This window comes from Myotis nattereri (assembly GCF_964212035.1).
Source record: "Myotis nattereri genome assembly, chromosome: 10".
NCBI lineage: Eukaryota > Metazoa > Chordata > Mammalia > Chiroptera > Vespertilionidae > Myotis > Myotis nattereri.
This window is the reverse complement of record NC_138085.1, coordinates 2661578-2680333: the sequence shown is the minus strand read 5'-3', so window position 1 is coordinate 2680333 and position 18756 is coordinate 2661578. Positions and strand designations below refer to the sequence as shown.

Sequence of the window (18756 nt, the reverse complement as noted above, 5' to 3'; positions counted from 1 at the left end):
AATGGCACTTTAACCAGCTGAACTACCTGGCCAGGCTATGAATTATATATAAAGCATAAAGATAGTTATATTAGCACCTTGGAAAGTCTCAAATGATTAAACAATAAAAATATCACCCTCAATAACTCACTCATTATAAAATAGCTGAATTCTAAACCCTTTAGTGTATTAGACGTCCCTTGAGGGGTCTTTTCAAGTAAAATGTTGAACAGTGAGTCATAAATTCTTGTGTTTTATAGATAAAATCCTACCCGCTCAAGTTCTTGGTTCCTCACACTTTGTAGAATGTCTTGACAATAGTTGCAGTATTCATCAGCAAGAAAGGCCATCTAGGAAGGAGATGGGAAATTATTTCATTCTGCTGGCTACTTTAAGAATTAACTTCTCCTCAGAGGCCTTTCTGAGGTCCTTGGAGCAGTTGCACTTCTGATCTGACAGAAGCTGCGTGCTTCCTTCTGTGGAGTAATGCATACTTTATTAGCCTACAATTGATGTAGCTTCAATTTTGATGTCTGTACCAACCTTTATAAAAGTCACCAACCATTGACACCTTTCTCTCTAAACCTCAATTTTCCCCCTCCATTTTCCCTAGTCCCAGCTTCTAGAAATCCACATATCTGTTTCCCTTCTTAGTCATGGAAGGCCCTCACTCTAGAAGATGACAGAGTGGTCCCAGGTGCAGCCTTTTTGTAGGACAAGAGAGGAAGACCTAACTCTCCTGGCCACCACCAAGTGCAGGAGGAAGTGTTGGTCCTCATGGGCCTTGGAGAAAGCAAATATTACTCCATCTGGTACAACAAAGTTAACAGGCAAAAAAAGAAGACATGCACTGTCTGAGGTATCAAAGGTGTAAAAAGTTAGTCTCCCCGCGGCGTGCAAGCCTACCATTTTGTAGTACTTCCTTGCCAGTTCTTGCTCCCAGAATGGACATCTCCTGAATTCAGACAAAGGTGACCCAATCTGGTCTATTATTAGTGAATGATTTTCACATTAGGATACCATTTACAGACTGTATTATTTCTTTAAAAGAAAATGCATTTTCTTACATATAAGCCATATAATAATCACATCACTTCTATATAATCTTTTATCCATACCTCTGCACACATTACTGACCCCAGCAACTTTACTCCTCATTTCATTTCAAAAGATACTAACCTTCCTTTATAATTCTATGAATTATGGTCATCAAGAAAGAGTTAGGACTTAATATATTACCCAAATGTATCGCTCATGTGGACATATATTACAAGTGCTATATAGTAATGTACAATAAAAATATTATTTATACATTAATTAATGCCACAAATACATTTTTACAGCCCTTGTCCACCTAATTGTCCCTCCTTGAGTCACCATATATGTATTATAAAAATAGGTAGTTGTATCAGAAATCTTGGGCCCTAAATAACAAGGAAAAGGAAGGGTGTGGACTTTTCTTTAGAAGAGCAATTTACAGAAAGGTAAACTTTCTATCAAGGAGAAAAAAAAGGTAACCGTTAATGATCAAAGCCAATATTTCTTGAGTGTGGTCCTGAAACCATCTATATTACAATCCCTGGGGTGAGGACAGAAATCTGTCATTATAACTAGATTCCCAGTGAGCCACATGTACACTCAAGTTGGAAGTATCAGCTCTAGGCAGACTATTCTTTTTCCAACTCTGCATAAATCCCTGTGTTGGAACATGGCAAATGCATCATATTTTCACCTGGTCAGAAGAAGTTATCTGAAAATACAGTATTGTAGTAATATAAGAAATTATTAACAAGGAGAATATGAGAGTAAGCTATTACAAAATAAAATAATAAAAGTAAATTTGTGTGTTTCTGAAGTCAATTCCCTCAGGCCTTTTCCTGTGAAAAGAACTGATATTGCAGTAAAAAGAAAAACAAAACACGTTTAAATCATGAACTGAAAGCCAGTCTTCACAATATAAACAATCATAAATCTAAAAAGGTATAGTCCAGAACTCAAATTTGAATTCTGCAGAAGAAGGCATTCAGGAGAGAACCAGAGGGATTCTCATTCGGGAGGTCATTCAGCATAAAAACAAAGAAAAAAGTGAGAAATTCTATTTAGATTTCATAGGCATATTAAATGCAATTTGGGATTTTCAACAGATCCAAGAAATATTATTAGAATTAGTCATTCACTTATTCCACCAACCCTCAGTGCACACATACCATGTGGCAACCCCTAGAGATACAATGGGGGAGCCTTCCTTCCTGTCATGGCCCATCCCTCTAGGCACCATCTGCCTCCCCTGAGCTACTCCATCAGTTCTCCTCAATGTCTTTATTCTTCTGGCATCCTTGAAGATACAACTGCCAGAATTAGCACTCCCAAAGTAAATGCATCCTGTCACTCTCCTTCTGAAGATGCCTCACTGGTTTCTGACAGTCTTTTGGGCAAAATCCAAATTCCTCAGCCTGGCATTGACAAGCTGCCCACTGTCTGGACCTCACGCAGCGTCTCCTGCTCCCCAACATTCTCACTTCTGGCTCCTCACTGCCCACATACATCTCAGCACAAGTGCAAGTTATACCCTCAAGAAAAATGTCGCCTAAAGAAGGACCCTTGTGACCCTTCCAGAACCAGCTCAAGGGCAGTGTGGCAAGCAGAATAAAAGCCCCCAAAGACGTCTATATCCTAATCCCTGGAACCCTACCTGGCAAAAGGGACATTGCAGGTGTGATTAAGGCTAAGGACCTTGAGATGAGGAGATTATCCTGGATCATCCAGATGACCCCTAATGTAACCAAAAGAGTCCTTAAAAGCAAAGAACCTTTCCCAGATGCAGAAAATCGTAGAGACGGCAGCATGGAGAAGGACTCAGCCTGACTTTGCTGGCTTTCAAGACTTAGGAAGAGCCACAAGCCAAGGAACAGGATAGCCCAGGGGTGAGCAAACTTTTTGACTCAAGGGCCACAATGGGTTCTTAAACTGGACCGGAGGGCCGGAACAAAAGCATGGATGGAGTGTTTGTGTGAACTAATATAAATTCAAAGTAAACATCATTACATAAAAGGGTACAGTCTTTTTTTTTTTTTTTTAGTTTTATTCATTTCAAACGGGCCGGATCCGGCCCGCGGGCTGTAGTTTGCCCATGGCTGGGACAGCCTCTAGAAGCTGGAAAAGTCAAAGAATTGGTTCTCTCCTAAGCCCCCCAGAATGAACACAGCCCTGTGAAACCTTTGATCTTAGTTTAAACAAGAGGAGAAACTGTGTTGGTCTTGTGACCTATAGAACTACAAGATAATAAATTTGTATTGTTTTAAGCCACCAAATTTGTGCTAATTTATTACAGCAACAATAGGAAATGAACACAGGCTACCTTTTCTGGGAAAGCCCACCACAACCTTTTTTCTTCCCTCCCATCTTGGAGTTCCCACCTCACTGATGGCTTGCATTGCCTATTGAACACATTTGTTTCATGTCTATCTCAGCTCTCCAACTATAAATCTGTGTGGGCTGTGTGCAGTCTTTTGTTGAGCCTTGATTGCTAATGGCATCTCTAAGAGGAATTGACCTCCAAGCCAACTGGCTGTGAGGACCAGCTGCGACTACAGTGGGAGAGCTGCTGTGCAGGAGACACCCTTATGGTGGAGGACTTGCTTCAGTGGGGCTTTAGTACTCACAGAGTCTTCCCCTTGAGTGTCATTTGTGGATGCATAGAGTTGTATTTTGATATGGTCTGAAGTTGTTCACTGGTGCACTGGCTCTAGGGCCTCCCAGGAGGTACAAAGTCAGCCACTAACTGGGGCCACCTGGCAGGAGCTACAGAGAGATCTCTAATAGTTGATACTTCTATTGGGCTAGGAAGTGCCAAGGTGAGGCCCAGCTGTGAAGTAAGGCAGGCTGGTGCTAGTGCTGGATCTTGGGCCTTTTATTGATAGGTTTGGGGCATGCTGTCACCAGCTGCAGCTTGTTTGAGAGATTTTAGAAAACTTTGAAGCCTGATCCAGGACATGCCATTCATATTTAAAAGCAGCTGCCAACAGCTTGGGTGGGGCTGCAAATTGGATGGTGCAAGATCTCAGGAAATCACCAGGGTGGAGTGAACAGTGTGGGTCACTCTGATGGAAACTCAGATATGGATGCCAGTTATCTCTACAGTGGAGGAGGTGCTAGTACAGGAACAATGGCCCCCAGAGCACCCCTGTGTGGGACAAAGCTGCCCCTGAATTTCCGCCCCAATTCCAGGAAGTACAGCTCCTCTTCAAATGTCCATGGATTACCTCAAAGCCACCGCCCAGCACTGGAGCTCAGAGGAAGCAAGACTGTGTAAGTTCATGTGTGAGCCCTTTAAGAGGAACACCTGGAACTCCAGCAGTCTCTGCATTACTCAGCCACAATCCTTGCTAGTTTTTACAGCCCAAAGTTGTGGGGACTTCTCTTCCCAGCTCTGGAACCCTGGGCTGGGGGTCTGGTGTGAGGCTGGGACTCCAAGCTTCTCATGGGAGGCCTTGAAGACATCCTTCTTGACTTAACCCCCCCCCCAAAAAAAAAAAACAATGCACATGGGTGCTAGACCAGCCTGTTCAGTGCCTCCTCCCCTTCTACCAGTCTCAATGTGCTTTCTTCTTTACTTCTCTAGTGGTAGGAATTCCATTCAGCCAGGTTTCAGGCAGTTCTTAATGATGGCTTCTCTGTATTATAGTTGTAATTTTGATTTACTTGTGGGAGGCAGTGAGTACAGGTGTTTACCTATGCTGCCATCTTGGTTCTTCTCTGTTGTTGTTTATTATATTCCAAATCACTGATTTGATTTTCAGCATCATCTACTCTACTCTTGACTCCCTGTAAATTATTCTTCATTTCCATTAGTGTATCTTTCATTTCTGACTGGTTCTTTTTATGGTTTCTATGTTCTTTTTCATGCTGTTGAAGTTCTCACTAAGTTCTTTGAACATCCTTATAACTATTCTTGTGAACTCTATCTTATAGTTTGCTTGCCTCCATTTCATTTAGTTCTTTTTCTGAAGATTTCTCCTGTTCATTCCTTTGGAACTAGTTTCTTTGTCTCTGCACTTTGGCTGCTTCCCTGTGTTTATTTCTATGTATTAGGTAAAACTGCTACATCTCCCTGACTTGGTAGAGTCTCCTTGTGTAACGGGTGTCCTGTAGGGCCCAGTGGTACAGCTTCCCCAGTCATGGGAGCTGGGCACTCCAGGTGTGCCCCTGTGTGGACTGTGTGCACTGTCTTGTTGTAGTTGATTGTTGTTGGCATCACTGAAAGAGATTGACTCTCAGGCCAATCAGCTGTGAGGACTGGCTGAGACTACAGCAGAGGAGTTTCCATGTAGAAGTCAATGCAGTCTCAGTGTGGCTTCTTCTTTAAATCCCAAGTTGTAGAACTTCCATTCAGCTAGATTTCAGGTGGTTCTGAATGGTGTTTGTTTTATAAATTAGTTGTAATTTTGATGTGGTTGTGGGAGAATTTGAGTACCACATTTACCTATGCTGCCATCTTGACCAGAAGTATCCAAAACTGTATTCTATTCAAATATAGAGGGTATAGCTTTTTTATTTGTATTTTTTGTTTTCTTTAATATCTCAATCAGCCTTCAAGAGTGCTAGTCACAGAATATGTTTTCAAAAGGTTGTCCATTCAATGACAATTGTCAACAAGATAGCATCAAAGAGCTATCATGTTGTTTTGGACAACTAAAGTAAAATTCAACTCGTGGTGTCATAGCTATTAATAACTCTGGTGTCCCAATTTAAAGAGCTATCATTGTAATATAGAAACACTCCAACACAGATTTATCATTCACAAAATATACAACCTTTTTAATTACAGTGAAAGAAACATTAAACAGCAGATGGGCAGCCACACAGTATGGTCCTTGAAGACAGGACTTCATCTGTCCCCACATAATGTGTGGACACATTTTGTGGACACTCAACAATCTGGTTGAATTGATGAGTGGTTAAGACTACACATAAGAACATTATACACAGGAAAATATATGTATCTAATTAAGGAATTACTGAATATTTCTGGGTCTGTTATAGTAAAATCTATTTTATTCAGCACTCACAGTTCCGTCTCGTCTGCCATAATTAGTAGATTTTTCAAAGGCAATGACGTCTCCACTGTGACAGAACAGATAACAGAGTAATAATTTTAGTAAGACACTTATTTCTGAGCATAGGAATAAAGTTTCTTTTGCAGTGAGGTAATTTGTATGGGGAATAACTTTTATTTCAAAACCATTCTTGAAGTTTATATCCAAAACTGGTGATTATCTCCTGATTGCAGTTATTAAAAAAATCCATTTCTATAACTGGGACAACTACATATTAATATTAATGGTTTATTCACTACAGAAGGAGGATATTATGTCATTATGGGTAGAGCTCACTCCTGTGAGAAAAGAAAAATTATTATGGATATGAAGTCTTATACTTTCTGACATGGGCTTTAAAATGATCAATTCAGAAACAATGATACCCTCTGAATTGATGGATATTGCAGAGCACCTTCACAGAACAAGGAAAATGAGAATCTAAGTTCCATTTCACCAGGCCTCTTGGATTCATATATTATACTGGAAACATGTATATGTCATGGAGAACAAACTCCGTTTTACCCATGTGGTGTGGTACATTTTCCCTTTAATAGTGGGCATTTGAGAAACTGGGAGCAAAGGAACCTCAACTTTTCACAGGGAATGTGCATTCTTCAGATGCCAGAAGATAGTTTCCTCACTATCTTCAGAGCTGTGGCAGCTCTGTCCACTCCAACACATTTCCTCCCACCTGATTGTTCTGACTCTACCTAAACACACAAAGAGAAGAGGAAGCCACCAGACTAACACTACTTTTGGAAGCAATGTCTTCAAGGCAGAGATGGCTTGGGAGGTGGGTGGGAGTCAGAGAGGAGGTGAAAGGAAGCAGCTTTTATCTCACATATAAAGGTCCTACATCCCCTGCCAGTCTCTCCAAAGCCCCAGGAGCTCTCTCCTGAAGGTTTGTGTTAGTTCATTGTCCAACTCAACTCATGGAAAACTGGGCTGAATACTTGACACCCATCTGGTCAATGTTTCCGTGTAACACTCTATTTAAAATACGGCAGATAGATCCAGGGTCTGGAAGCAAATCCACTAAAAAGTCACTCCCGTTTTATCATTTAATAAAAGTTGTTATCACAACAGGAATTGATCTTTGGACTGCTCAATGGCAAGAAAGTTTCAGGACATTGTTCAAACTGGAAGGAATATATATAAAAATTTGGGGTGGAGGTTGGTTGCCCAACATCTGTGAAGTTGAAAATCTGTATATAACTTAAGCTGGCCCTTTGAATACATGACTTTCCAACCACCAGTTGACCCTTGAACAACTGGGCTTGAATTGCTCAGGTCAATTGAACTGTTTCAATTTAATTTAGTGGGTCAATTGAACTGAGCAGGTCAATTGAAAAATCTACATATAAATGAATCCCATATAGCTTGAATCAACTATATATCTACACATAGGATGATGCAAGGAGAGCCAAGGTTAAGAATTTAAAATGTTTTAGAATTCTACTTTTTGTGTCTCAATGGTATCTTCTTGGGTAAATATTGACAATGGTGGAGTTTCTCCTGGTAAAATTTATAAACACCCCATTGCCACACAGATACTAGGACATTATATCAATAAGAACAACAAACAATAAAACAATTAATAAAATCTTGAATGAAAGAAGACAGAAGAAAATGTCAGAAATGAAAGTTAACTGAATAAAGGGCAGTCATCAACCTTTAAGAGACGTCTTAAAAATCACTTGAGATTTTCTTCAACTAAATTGGAGGTAGGGCAATTTATCTATCATTCCACATGTTAACATGCTATTCCTAATATGTTTTCTTTAGAAAATGAATATATTCAATTGCGTCCATCCACCCATCCATCTATCCAACCATCCATCCAACTGTCCATTTCTTATTCATTCATCAAATGCCTACTCTATGTTAGGCTTTGTTCTAGACCAGCGGTTCTCAACCTGTGGGTCGCGAACCCTTTGGTGGTCGAATGACCCTTTCACAGGGGTCTCCTAAGACCATCCTGCATATCAGATATTTACATTATGATTCATAACAGTAGCAACATTACAGTTATGCAGTAGCAACGAAAATAATTTTATGGTTGGGTCACAACATGAGGAACTGTATTTAAAGGGCCAGAAGGTTGAGAACCACTGTCTAGAGACCTAGTGGGAATAGCTGTGGCAGATAAGGTCTCTTCTCACAGAAGTTATAGCCTAAGAGGAGGAAAGATGTTACACAAATAATTTCAAAGAGATCGAGGGAAGGTTTTGACAGATGAAATATAGGTCTTTGGGCAACATATGTTCAGGGACCATCCTATTCTCTTGTTAGTTCGACAGTTTACATCCCTGTAAACTAGCAGCTGGATAAGCTCAAGAGAGCCTCACTTGTGATTAACTAGTGTGCTTTGGTTGGACATTACACAACACCATCTCTGGACAGCACTTCTTAAACTCTTTCCCTGACAATAATCTTCAGGAGACATGCCTTTGTACCCAGAAACAGGAGTCCGAAAGCTGGAAGTTCTAGTTTTTGATTAAATAAATGACATGGGAAGACCTCACCCATCACTTCCCTCTCCCTCCCAACCCTGACCCTGGTAGCTTTGGAGGCCAGTCGCCTGAGTGGTGCTATCACGTATTTTGGGTTTTTAAATGAAACTCCCATGTTTCTGCCATGTGTTCAGTGCAGAATGAGTTTGATTCAATCGCCATTGAAAGGAGAGTGGTGTCAACCTTTCGCTGTCATAAGGAAAACGGAGAGGGAAATTAGCCTCTGTGTGGCAGACACGGGGGCACCATCCTAATGTAGTCACTGGGGAGCTATGTCATTTTTGTAGTTTCAGTAATTGTTGTTTCAGTGCTACATAGGGATTTTATGCACTGAAACAACTATAATGGAAAAAGAAATATTTATCAACCCCATGGAGAGATGAGGCCTGTAAAATGGTCCTCATCACTCCCTGCCCAGGCCATGACATCTGGAATGCCCTAATTAAAATGAATTGATTATCACATGGGTCAACATATAGGTTTGGGGATAGCCTATTTATTTATTTTAAAAATTATCTAGTCTTACAGAACATATGCAAGCAAAGATCCATGAAGATACGCATGATTAAAAGGTGAGTGAGAGGCAATATTAGACAATGGCTACAAAGCAGATGAGCAGAGAATCAGTGAATCAGTGAATCAGTGCTGGAGACCAGCCTCAGGCAAAAGGGTGACTGTGAAGGGCCAAGTTAAAGGCATCAGCTCTTAGAGGTTCTGACCAACTAGGTCGAATGAACACTTTAGGCAATGGCTGTGCTTTAATCTTGCAGGCACGGGGTGGCTGGGCGAGAAAGTGAACTACGCAGGCAGTGTGCCCCCTTCTGCACACCGGGGACTACCCCCCAAGAGGAGGGTCAGTGAGGATGAGGAGGCCAAAGCAGTACTGGAGGTGACAGTTTCAGCTCTCAGGGTACCAGCCAGGATGGCCTCGTGTTCTGGGGTCACTGCCTCTGTGTCGTTTCCGTATGTGGTTCTGATTCAGTCCTATGGAACATTTATTCAGTTAGGATCAAAAGCAGTCATTACTAAAATACGGCTTTAATAAAAGCACAGCAAACATCCAGAATCGGCCTTGCTGTGAACAGAGGACTTCCAGGCCAAAGAGAAGTCTTCCTCCAGGGTCCTCTGAGGGCCTGAGGTGCTTTAAGGTGTGAATCAAGATGGCAGAGAAAAGGCCCAGGGCAGCGGGCAGTGCCACCTGAGGCAGGTCAGCACGGAAGGTCCCTTGGCTCCAGGTGAGTTGTCCCCCCAGCATCGGCACAGAGCCCAAGCCAGGCAGGCACCGGATGTTAAGCTTCAACGACTGGGAGGAAGGGAACGGGCTCAGAGGTTCCAGAAAGGGCCAGGGGAGTGGGGGAGGGAGGAAGGCAGAGGCAGAGTAGCCCCAGGCGCGAAGGGAAGGAAGGCCCAGAACAGAACAGGCTTCCTTGTTCAGCTCCCCCACTCCTTTGCTATATAGCCTTACACACATTGCCCGGGCTTTGAGGGCCCCGTTTTCCATCCCTCTAAAGGGAGGGAGTGGGGTGTAAGGACTCCTGAGACACTTTCTAACTTGCAGAGCCTGTCCACTGTGAACAGGTGGCCTCCAGTGCCCTGCAGGGCTTAAGTGATGGTTGGAAGATGCTTTCTGGGCTTTGCACAGGGAGGGTGCAGAGACCTTCCTTCCGGAGCCTTGCAAATGGACCTTCACTGGGCGCAGTGCTGGCAGCCTGACAGCCACGTCTCACTTTAATTAGTGTTATGATCAATTTGGCTAAAAAGGTCCAGTGTAAAGAGAACTGAAAAATGATTTTATGGCACACAACTCATCTTTTTCACCCAATAAAATCTTTTTTTATTTTTTTAAACTGATTTTAGAGAGGAATGGAAAGGGAGAGAGAGCTAGAAACATCAATGATGAGAGAAAATAATTGATCGGCTGCCTCCTGCACACCCCACGCTGGGGATCGAGCCTGCAACCCGGGCATGTGCCCTGACCAGGAATCCAACCCTGACCTTCTGGTTCATAGGTTGACGCTCAATCAATGAGCCACGCCAGCTGAGCCCCATAAAATCTTTTAAATGTAGTGTTAGCTTGATATGCTACTTGGCATTTAACTTTGTTTTAGTCTAACTACAATTTGCATTCACATTCTCAGGTTTTGACATCATTTGTCATTAATCCAGACTTTCATTTACATCATTTTGGCAATGCATTTTGCCCTCTCAACTCACTCTAACAACAGTGAGACAACTTGAAGCAATTATAAAGGTAAGAGGATAAAAATGTAATAAAACCTAGTTCATGGACCAGGCTTGTTTAAAATGTCAGACTGCAGGACAAAGGTGCTTCGTCTTTTAATCATTAAAGAATCTCATTTCAATATTAACTCAAGCCACACTAATTATTTTGGTTTTGAATAGGAGAAGATATTCTTAATTTAATGAATACTTTTATAACTGAAGTTAAAATAGTAAATATATGTATACGTATAAGGGCCTGTGTTGTTGTGATTGCAAAACACTGTATTTAATATCATCTTGATTATACTAGTACTAATCACTAAAATATATTGAGCACTAACTCATTGCTAAAGTTTTACTTGGATTATCTTAGTTCTCACAATAACCCATTAAGTAGGTAGGTAGTAATTTGTTATTATCCCCATCTATCTATAATAATAAAGGGTAATATGCTAATTAGACCGGACGTCCTTCTGGATGAAGCCGGGGCCTGAGGGAAGCCCGGGTCCCGGGTACCTGCCAGTGGCCGGAGCGAAGCCCAGGTCCCAGGTGCCAGAGGGAAGCTGGGAGAAGGAAGGCCTACTCTTGCATGAATTTCATGCATCGGGCCTCTAGTCCTCAAATATAAAGAGCCAGGGTCCATCACAACCAAAACATCCAGATGGATGGCCGAACACCAGGCCAGGGTCCCGGCGGCACGGCAGAAGTCAGTCCTGGGTCCCAGCCGGCGTGGCAGGAGTTGGTCTTGGGTCCCAGCTGCCCACAGCAGGAGTCGGTCCTGGGTCCCAGTGTCCCGTGGCACAGTGGCAGGAGGGAGCTGTGGGCCCCGGCCGCCTGCGGCGTCGCAGTGGGAGGGAGCTGTGGGAGCAGAGCCATGCTACCATCAGACTGGTCTCTAGGTCCCTCCCCCTGCCCGCAGGCTCCAGGGAACCAGAGCCATGCTGCCATCAGACTGGCCTCTTGGTCCCTACCCCCCAGCCCGCAGGACTTGGGAACCAGAGTCATGCTGCGATGGGACTGGACCCTACTTGAGGGGTCCTGGATTGTGAGAGAGTGCAGGGTGGGCTGAGAGACCCCCTCCTGAGTGCATGAATTTTTGTGCACCAGGCCTCTAGTCTATAATAATAAAAGCGTAATATGCTAATTAGACCAACAGCCAAATGACCTTCTGGACATCCTTCTGGACGACTTTCCAGATGAAGCCGTGGCTGCAAGGGCTAAGGCAAGCTGCTGTGGTTGGGAGGGCTGAACCCCTTGCATGAATTTCATGCACCGGGCCTCTAGTATATATATAAAAGACTAAGTGACCATCCAACTGTCCAACCATCTGGTACATATGACATGCACTCACCACCAGGGGGCAGACGCTCAACACAGGAGCTGCCGAGCTACGGTGACTTGGCAGTGGTGTTTCTCAGGTGACACACCCCAGAACCAGAGAGGAGGGGGCCCGATTCCTCGCAGGGCCAAGCAATTTCACCTTCGGCCGTGGGTTATGTTGTTGCTGGGGCACTGTGGGCCCTGAATCTGGTTTACTGCACACTCGCATTTGCGTTCCACAGCCTGTGTGACAGCAACTTTGCAGAGTGCCCTCTTGCATTCTGGGACCCTGATCTATCTATATATATAAAAGACTAAGTGACTGGCTGTACATCCGACACGCACTGGCGATTTAAAAATAAATGCTGACTCTCCCATGCGCGATACATATAAAGCTCTCACTGGCGCCAATCGCACACATGTGTTTTGACCCATCATTGTGGTATACAGGGAGATATTAGAATAAGTTTAATCAATTTATCAATCATTGTTATTATCAATGTTGTTTTTATATCATGTTTTTGTTGTTTTTATATCATGTCTTTGTTGTTATTCTATCATGTTGTTATTGTTTATTTATTAATCAATTTATATATTATTTTCATATACATTTTACTAATTTTCTTTCATCTCTGACAATTCTATAATAGAGAAAGGGGGAGTAGCAATATTAAAATATTCCTTCTAATTAATACCCTTTCTTTTTTTTTAATTAAATCTTTATTGTTCAGATTATTACAGTTGTTCCTTTTTTTCCCCCCCATAGCTCTCCTCCACCCAGTTCCCACCCCACCCTCTGCCCTTACCCCTCCCACTGTCCTCATCCATAGGTGTACGATTTTTGTCCAGTCTCTTCCTGCACCCCACACCCCTTTCCGCCCAAGAATTGTCAGTCCACTCCCTTTCTATGCCCCTGGTTCTATTATATTCACCAGTTTACTCTGTTCATCAGATTTTTTATTCACTTGATTTTTAGTTTCACTTGTTAATATGTATTTGCTGTTCATAATTTTTATTGTTACCTTTTTCTTCTTCCTCTTCTTAAAGAATACCTTTCAGCATTTCATATAATACTGGTGTGGTGGTGATGAACTCCTTTAGCTTTTTCTTACCTGTGAAGCACTTTATCTGACCTTCAATTCTGAATGATAGCTTTGCTGGATAAAGTAATCTTGGTTGTAGGTTCTTGCTATTCATCACTTTGAATATTTCTTGCCACTCCCTTCTGGCCTGCATAGTTTCTGTTGAGAAATCAGCTGAGAGTCGTATGGGTATTCTCTTGTAGGTGACTGACTGTCTTTCTCTTGCTGCTTTTAAGATTCTCTCTTTGTCTTTTGCCCTTGGCATTTTAATTATAATGTATCTTGGTGTGGTCCTTGTTGGATTCCTTTTGTTTGGGGTCCTCTGTGCATCCTGGACTTGTAAGTCTATTTCTTTCACCAGGTAGGGGAAGTTTTCTGTCATTATTTCTTCAAATAGGTTTTCAATATCTTGCTCTCTTCTTCTGGCACCCCTATAATTCGGATGTTGGTGCGCTTGAAATTGTCCCAGAGGCTCTTTACACTATCTTCATATTTTTGGATTCTTTTTTCTTTTTGCTTTTCTGGTTGGGTATTTTTTGCTTCTTCATATTTCAAATCTTTGACTTGATTCTTGAGATCCTCTTGTCTGCTGTAGGATTTCTGTATATTATTCTTTATTTCAGTCAGTGTATGCTTAATTTCTAGTTGGTCTTTTTTCATATCCTCCAGGGTCTCACTAAATTTATTGGCAGTTCCTAGAAAATTCTTGAAAAACCTTATAACTGTGGTTTTGAACTCTATATCCAGTCATTTGCTTTCCTCCATTTCTGTCATTTGTGACCTGTTTCTTTGTCTCTTCACTTTTTATGCTTCCCTGTGTTGGTAGAGTGGCTTTGTGTGCTAAATAGGGCCCAGTGGCTCAGCCTCTCCAATTACCTGAGGTGGACACTCTTTGTGCACCCCTTTGTGGGCTTTGTGCACAGTCTTGTTGTAGTTAAGCCTTGATTGTTGTAGGTATCATTGGGAGGAATTGACCTCCAGGCCAATTGGCTGTGAGAATCAGCTGTGTCTACAGTGGGAGAACTTCTATGCTGAAGACACCCTTATGGGGCAAGACTTGCTTCAGTGGGGCTTTGGTGCTCACTGAGTCTGCCCCCTGAATGTGTCCCTTATGGATCTGAGGAGTTGTAATCTGGATGGTCCCACTCTGACCACTGGGTACACTGGCTCTTGGATCTAAGGAGGTGCTAATTTAGCCTCTGCCTGAGGCTACCCAGGAGGAGCTATGAAGAGATCTGCCGGTTCCCCTTCCTTGTTTGAGATTTGGAGGTGCCCAGATGAGGCCTAGCTATGAAGCAATGCAAGCTGCTGTGGGGCCTTGGGCCTTCTCTTGGAAGTCCTGGGTCTGTCTGGCCCAGCTTCAGTTTGTTAGGTAATTTTCAGATTGCAAAGGGCCAGGGAATTCATATGTAAAAGCCTCTGCCGCAGCTTGGGTGGGGCGGGGTCTCAGGGAATCAACAGGGCAGAGCAAGCAGCTATGGCTGATCCTCAGCCCTGCCCTAAGAGGCCTCATATCTCAGTGTCCGGTAATCACTGCAAGAGAAAGCCGCCCTCGAGTTCCAAGTTCTGCCCACTGCCAGACAGTCCAGTGTCTCCCCATATGAGCCTGGGTCCCCAGAGACTTCCCAGAACTGGAGTTCAGAGCAGACAGGAGCTTCTGACTCCCTCTCGATTCAAAAAGACAACCGTGTCCTCAGTTGCCAGCCCTTGCCGTGTGCGCCTCCGTACCTCTGCACTTTACTTCCGCACCGCACCTCCTCTGAGTCTCAGTGTGCTTTTCTCTTTCCTTCTAGTTGTAGAATTTCCACTCAGCCAGCCTTCCTGTAGTTCTGGATGATGTCCATTTTGTCTTTAATTGTATTTTTGAAGTTGTTGTGGGAGGCAGCAATTTCTGGTGTTTACCTATGCCAACATCTTGGTTCTCTTAATTAATATCCTTTCAATGTGCATGAATCCATACACCAGGCCACTAGTTTCACTATAAGAAAAGAACAACAGAATCTGTGGATCTGGAAACCCAGTCCTGACTCCATGGCTGGATCTCTAGTATCCGCTCTAATTTGTCCTGTGAAATACACACGTGTGGTAAAAGGTAATGTATAAAGAAGGGCAAAGGAAGACAGTTTTCAATCTCAAAATAGAATAGAGCAATCTTATTTTTAAATCTGGTTTGCTAGGAATTGAGGATTAGTCATTTTCTGCACTGTGGTGGGTGCTTTTATACTGTTTAATTCTATCCTAACCCTTTCAATTTTATGAACAACTTAACTGCAAAATGACAACTACGGGGACCCTTTGCCAGTGTTGAAAATCAAACTCATTCACATTCACCTTCTTGAGGCAAAACTCAGCAGCTGGGAGTCAGGGCTCACCAGCAGACCACAAACAGCCTGTGCATCGCAGTGGACATCTCTGGGCGGGTGACGGGCAAGGGAGGGATGCTTTAAACAAATGCAATGGTCACCTGTTTTAGGGAGCGTAGGAGCGTTACCAGCTTTTAAACCTTTCCCAAGCAAGGGTGCAGTCCAGGGTGTAATTCTCCACATGTATGCTTTTTGAGCTGCTAGAAAACAACCAAGTAATGCATATATTTTAACCTAAACAAGTTCTAACAAGCCTTGAAAAACATAGGGTGGACAGGGCCAAAACGTGGGTTGCAACTTGAACATCTGACTAATACCTGAGAGTTAGGCCCCCTTGGGGTTCATCCGAGCCTTTGCAGGGGTCCCAGGCCCAAGAAGGAGCAGGTACCATGGCTGCACAAACAGAAGAAAAAGCAGCTCTTTCCTAACTTCCCACGCTGAGAACGCGTTTGTAGCCACTCACCCTGGGGTGGATAAGCACCTCCAAAGGAACACTGGTGCTCTCTCTGACATCAGGAGGCCTGGAGTGACCACCATGGCCAGGCTGACACTCCCTGTGGTCGCCCTCTCCTCCCTGGGGGCGGCCGGCAGATGAACCCTGTGCCTTTCTGTTGGCACAGCCAGCCAGCTGGACTCGCAGCCCCGGATCCCCACACCCCAGAGGCCCAGGAAGCCCCCTGAGCTCATGAGCTGGCAAAAGAACAAAGAACAGAAGAACAAAGTAGGAATGTTGAAGGCACAATTTTAGAAGCTTTTTAAAGGCCTGGAATATGCTAAGTTGATAAAGCTGTGTGTGTGTGTGTGTGTGTGTGTGTGTGTGTGTGTTGAGGCGGGTAGGAAGGAGGGCAAGGGTTACTTTCCTTGTATCCTGAGAGAAACACAAGACTGTACAACTGATATCAGAATTTACATTAGACAGACTGGGGATTCATCTCTATGGAAAATGACAAACAGGTTTTCTTTGAAACATATTAAGCAGGGATTTTGCCTAGAGGTAGAGAATAAAAGTGAGTTCAGCAGAACTACTCCAGATGTCTGTCTCTCTCTCTCTCTCTTTCTCTCTCTCTCTCTCTCTCTCTCTCTCTCTCTCTCTCTCTCTCTCTCTCCATTCCCCCTTCTCCCCAGACAATAATAAAGCACTTTCTACTTTGGCCTCAGTTCCTCAGTGAGTTTCTAGGTCAGCAGTTATTCCAGGGTCCAAATCTCAATCTGGCTGCCAGCTACACAAGGCTGGAATCCGGGGGCTGGGGGGGGGGGGCGGGAGTTGTGCCCGTGAAACGATGTTACCTGCAGAGGGGAGGAGGGGAGCAGGGAGGCAGTGCATTCTGGATTTCGTGAGGGGCCTTTGTCATATGGTGCACCTTGCACAGAGTTATTTTCCTTTTTTTATTCCTCAAGCTTTACATTTGTTTTAAAATCAAGCCTTGGTTTCTCCTTGGTTTAGGTCAGGTACTGCCTCAGCACTTTTTAGAGAGATTCGCCATAACACCCACCCCATCCCAGCGAAAATGAGCTGTTGACAGCAGGACTCCCAATCTTCTCCATGGCCACCTATGCAGGTGTCCAGTTTAAGGAGATCATTAGTACCTTGGTCCCTGGCTCAGGGCCATGTCTTCCCTGCTCCTGCTGGCATGAGGTAGGGTGGTGGTGTAGATGGTGTTAGAGACCTCGGCACAGAAACTCTATACTAATGGGGCATAGGAGGGGCAATATGGGGAGGTAGGGAGCGGTAGGGGCTTAGCTTGAGACTAAATTTATTTTAGTTAGAATACATGCTGGTGGGTGTAAGGAAGCAAAGTCTCCAAATGTCCCTCAAATTCACCTCTTTGCTACCAACCCTGGTTCCAGACCAGGTCTCTCTGTGCTCTTAGTGGTGTTTCCATTTCTTAACACAAAGTCTAGAAAAAAAAAAAGACAAACAAGACGGCAGCAGAGTAGGTGGAAGTTACACTCACCTCCTCCCAGGACCAAACTGGAATTACAACTAAAATATAGAACAACCAACCTGAACAACCAACTGAAGACCAGCTGAACAGAAGTCTTATAACCCAGGATTTACAGAAGCCACATCGAGACTGGTGGGCAGGGGAGAGAAGCCAAATGGGCCGCCCCACCCCTGTGTGCTGCGGCTGACAATCCAGGGGAGATCTTAACTGCCCAGGTCTCTGGGGTCTGAGCCCCACACCGGGCTCCCCAGCCCAGAGCACGAGAGCTGGGAAAAGGTGCCCACATAACATCTGGCTATGAAATCAGTGGGGTTTCTGTCTTCCAGGGAGAGACGGGAGTCTGCTAGAGACCCAGCCACCCTTTTAAAGGGCAAGCACACAAGAACTCATTTGTAGCCACTCACCCTGGGCTCTGGCGGAGGGAGAATGGAGCTGACTGAAGTCGAGTGAAAAGAGCCTGGGTTTTGTGCTCCAGAGAGAGAGCTGAAGGGACAGTCCCTAGGATCCCTATGCTGAGTCCCTCTCCCACCCTGCAGGTGCCATCTTTCTTGTATGGAGCACAGCCTGGGGAACTGCAAAAGCCCCGCCCAATGGACTCCCTGCTCCACCACACTTTGGCACGCATGCCTTGTGAAGGAGTCAGCTGCCTGGGCCTGGCGTGTAGAGATCTGGGAAGAATAAGGGGTGCCAGTGACCAAGTTGTATGACTTGGGGGTGGAGGCCATTCCCTCCACCTTCCCATGAGCCTGACTGGTGCCTCCCCTTCATGGGAGGTTAACTAGCCCTACCCTCCAGCTCCCAGCAGCCCCACCCTCCTGATTCTTAGCACACCCCCTCCCCACCCCCCAAGCCAAGCTCAGGTTCTCCAGGAGTTCCAGGCAGAATCGGGGACAGAGTAAGTTGTGTGGCTGAACCTGACTGGCACCTCCACCTCAGGGGAGAGCCACTAGCCCCAGCCTCCAGATTCTCAGTGGCCTTGCCCTGCCGAGCTCAGGCTCTCTAGGAGGCCCAGCAGAATCCAGGTCAGACTGAATGGTGGGGCCCTAAGAGAGGAGCCGTTTCCTCACCTGCCGACTGGTGCAGAGCCCTCCTTTCACAGGGCCCAGCTCAGTCTGTTTGGGCCTGGTAACCTCTGATGGCCTCACCCTGGCAATTCTCTGACACCCTCCCTCACCCGCCGCCACCATCATCACAACGGTCTGCGGATACCCGGTGGGTGGCAGCTAGGCTTG

The 18756-nt window shown here is 44.5% G+C and overlaps 1 protein-coding gene across 1 annotated transcript in view; it reads right to left on the bottom strand.

The window, feature by feature from the left end:
- RFX8 (regulatory factor X8) overlaps positions 1-18756 on the bottom strand; it is a gene marked incomplete at its 5' end in the record, with an annotated part of 124033 nt that overhangs the window by 22695 nt on the left and 82582 nt on the right. Inside the window, 2 exons of the mRNA XM_081101506.1 lie at positions 276-329; positions 886-965. Coding sequence (XP_080957632.1) covers positions 276-329; positions 886-965 — 134 coding nt within the window. The remainder of the gene's footprint in view (positions 1-275; positions 330-885; positions 966-18756) is intronic.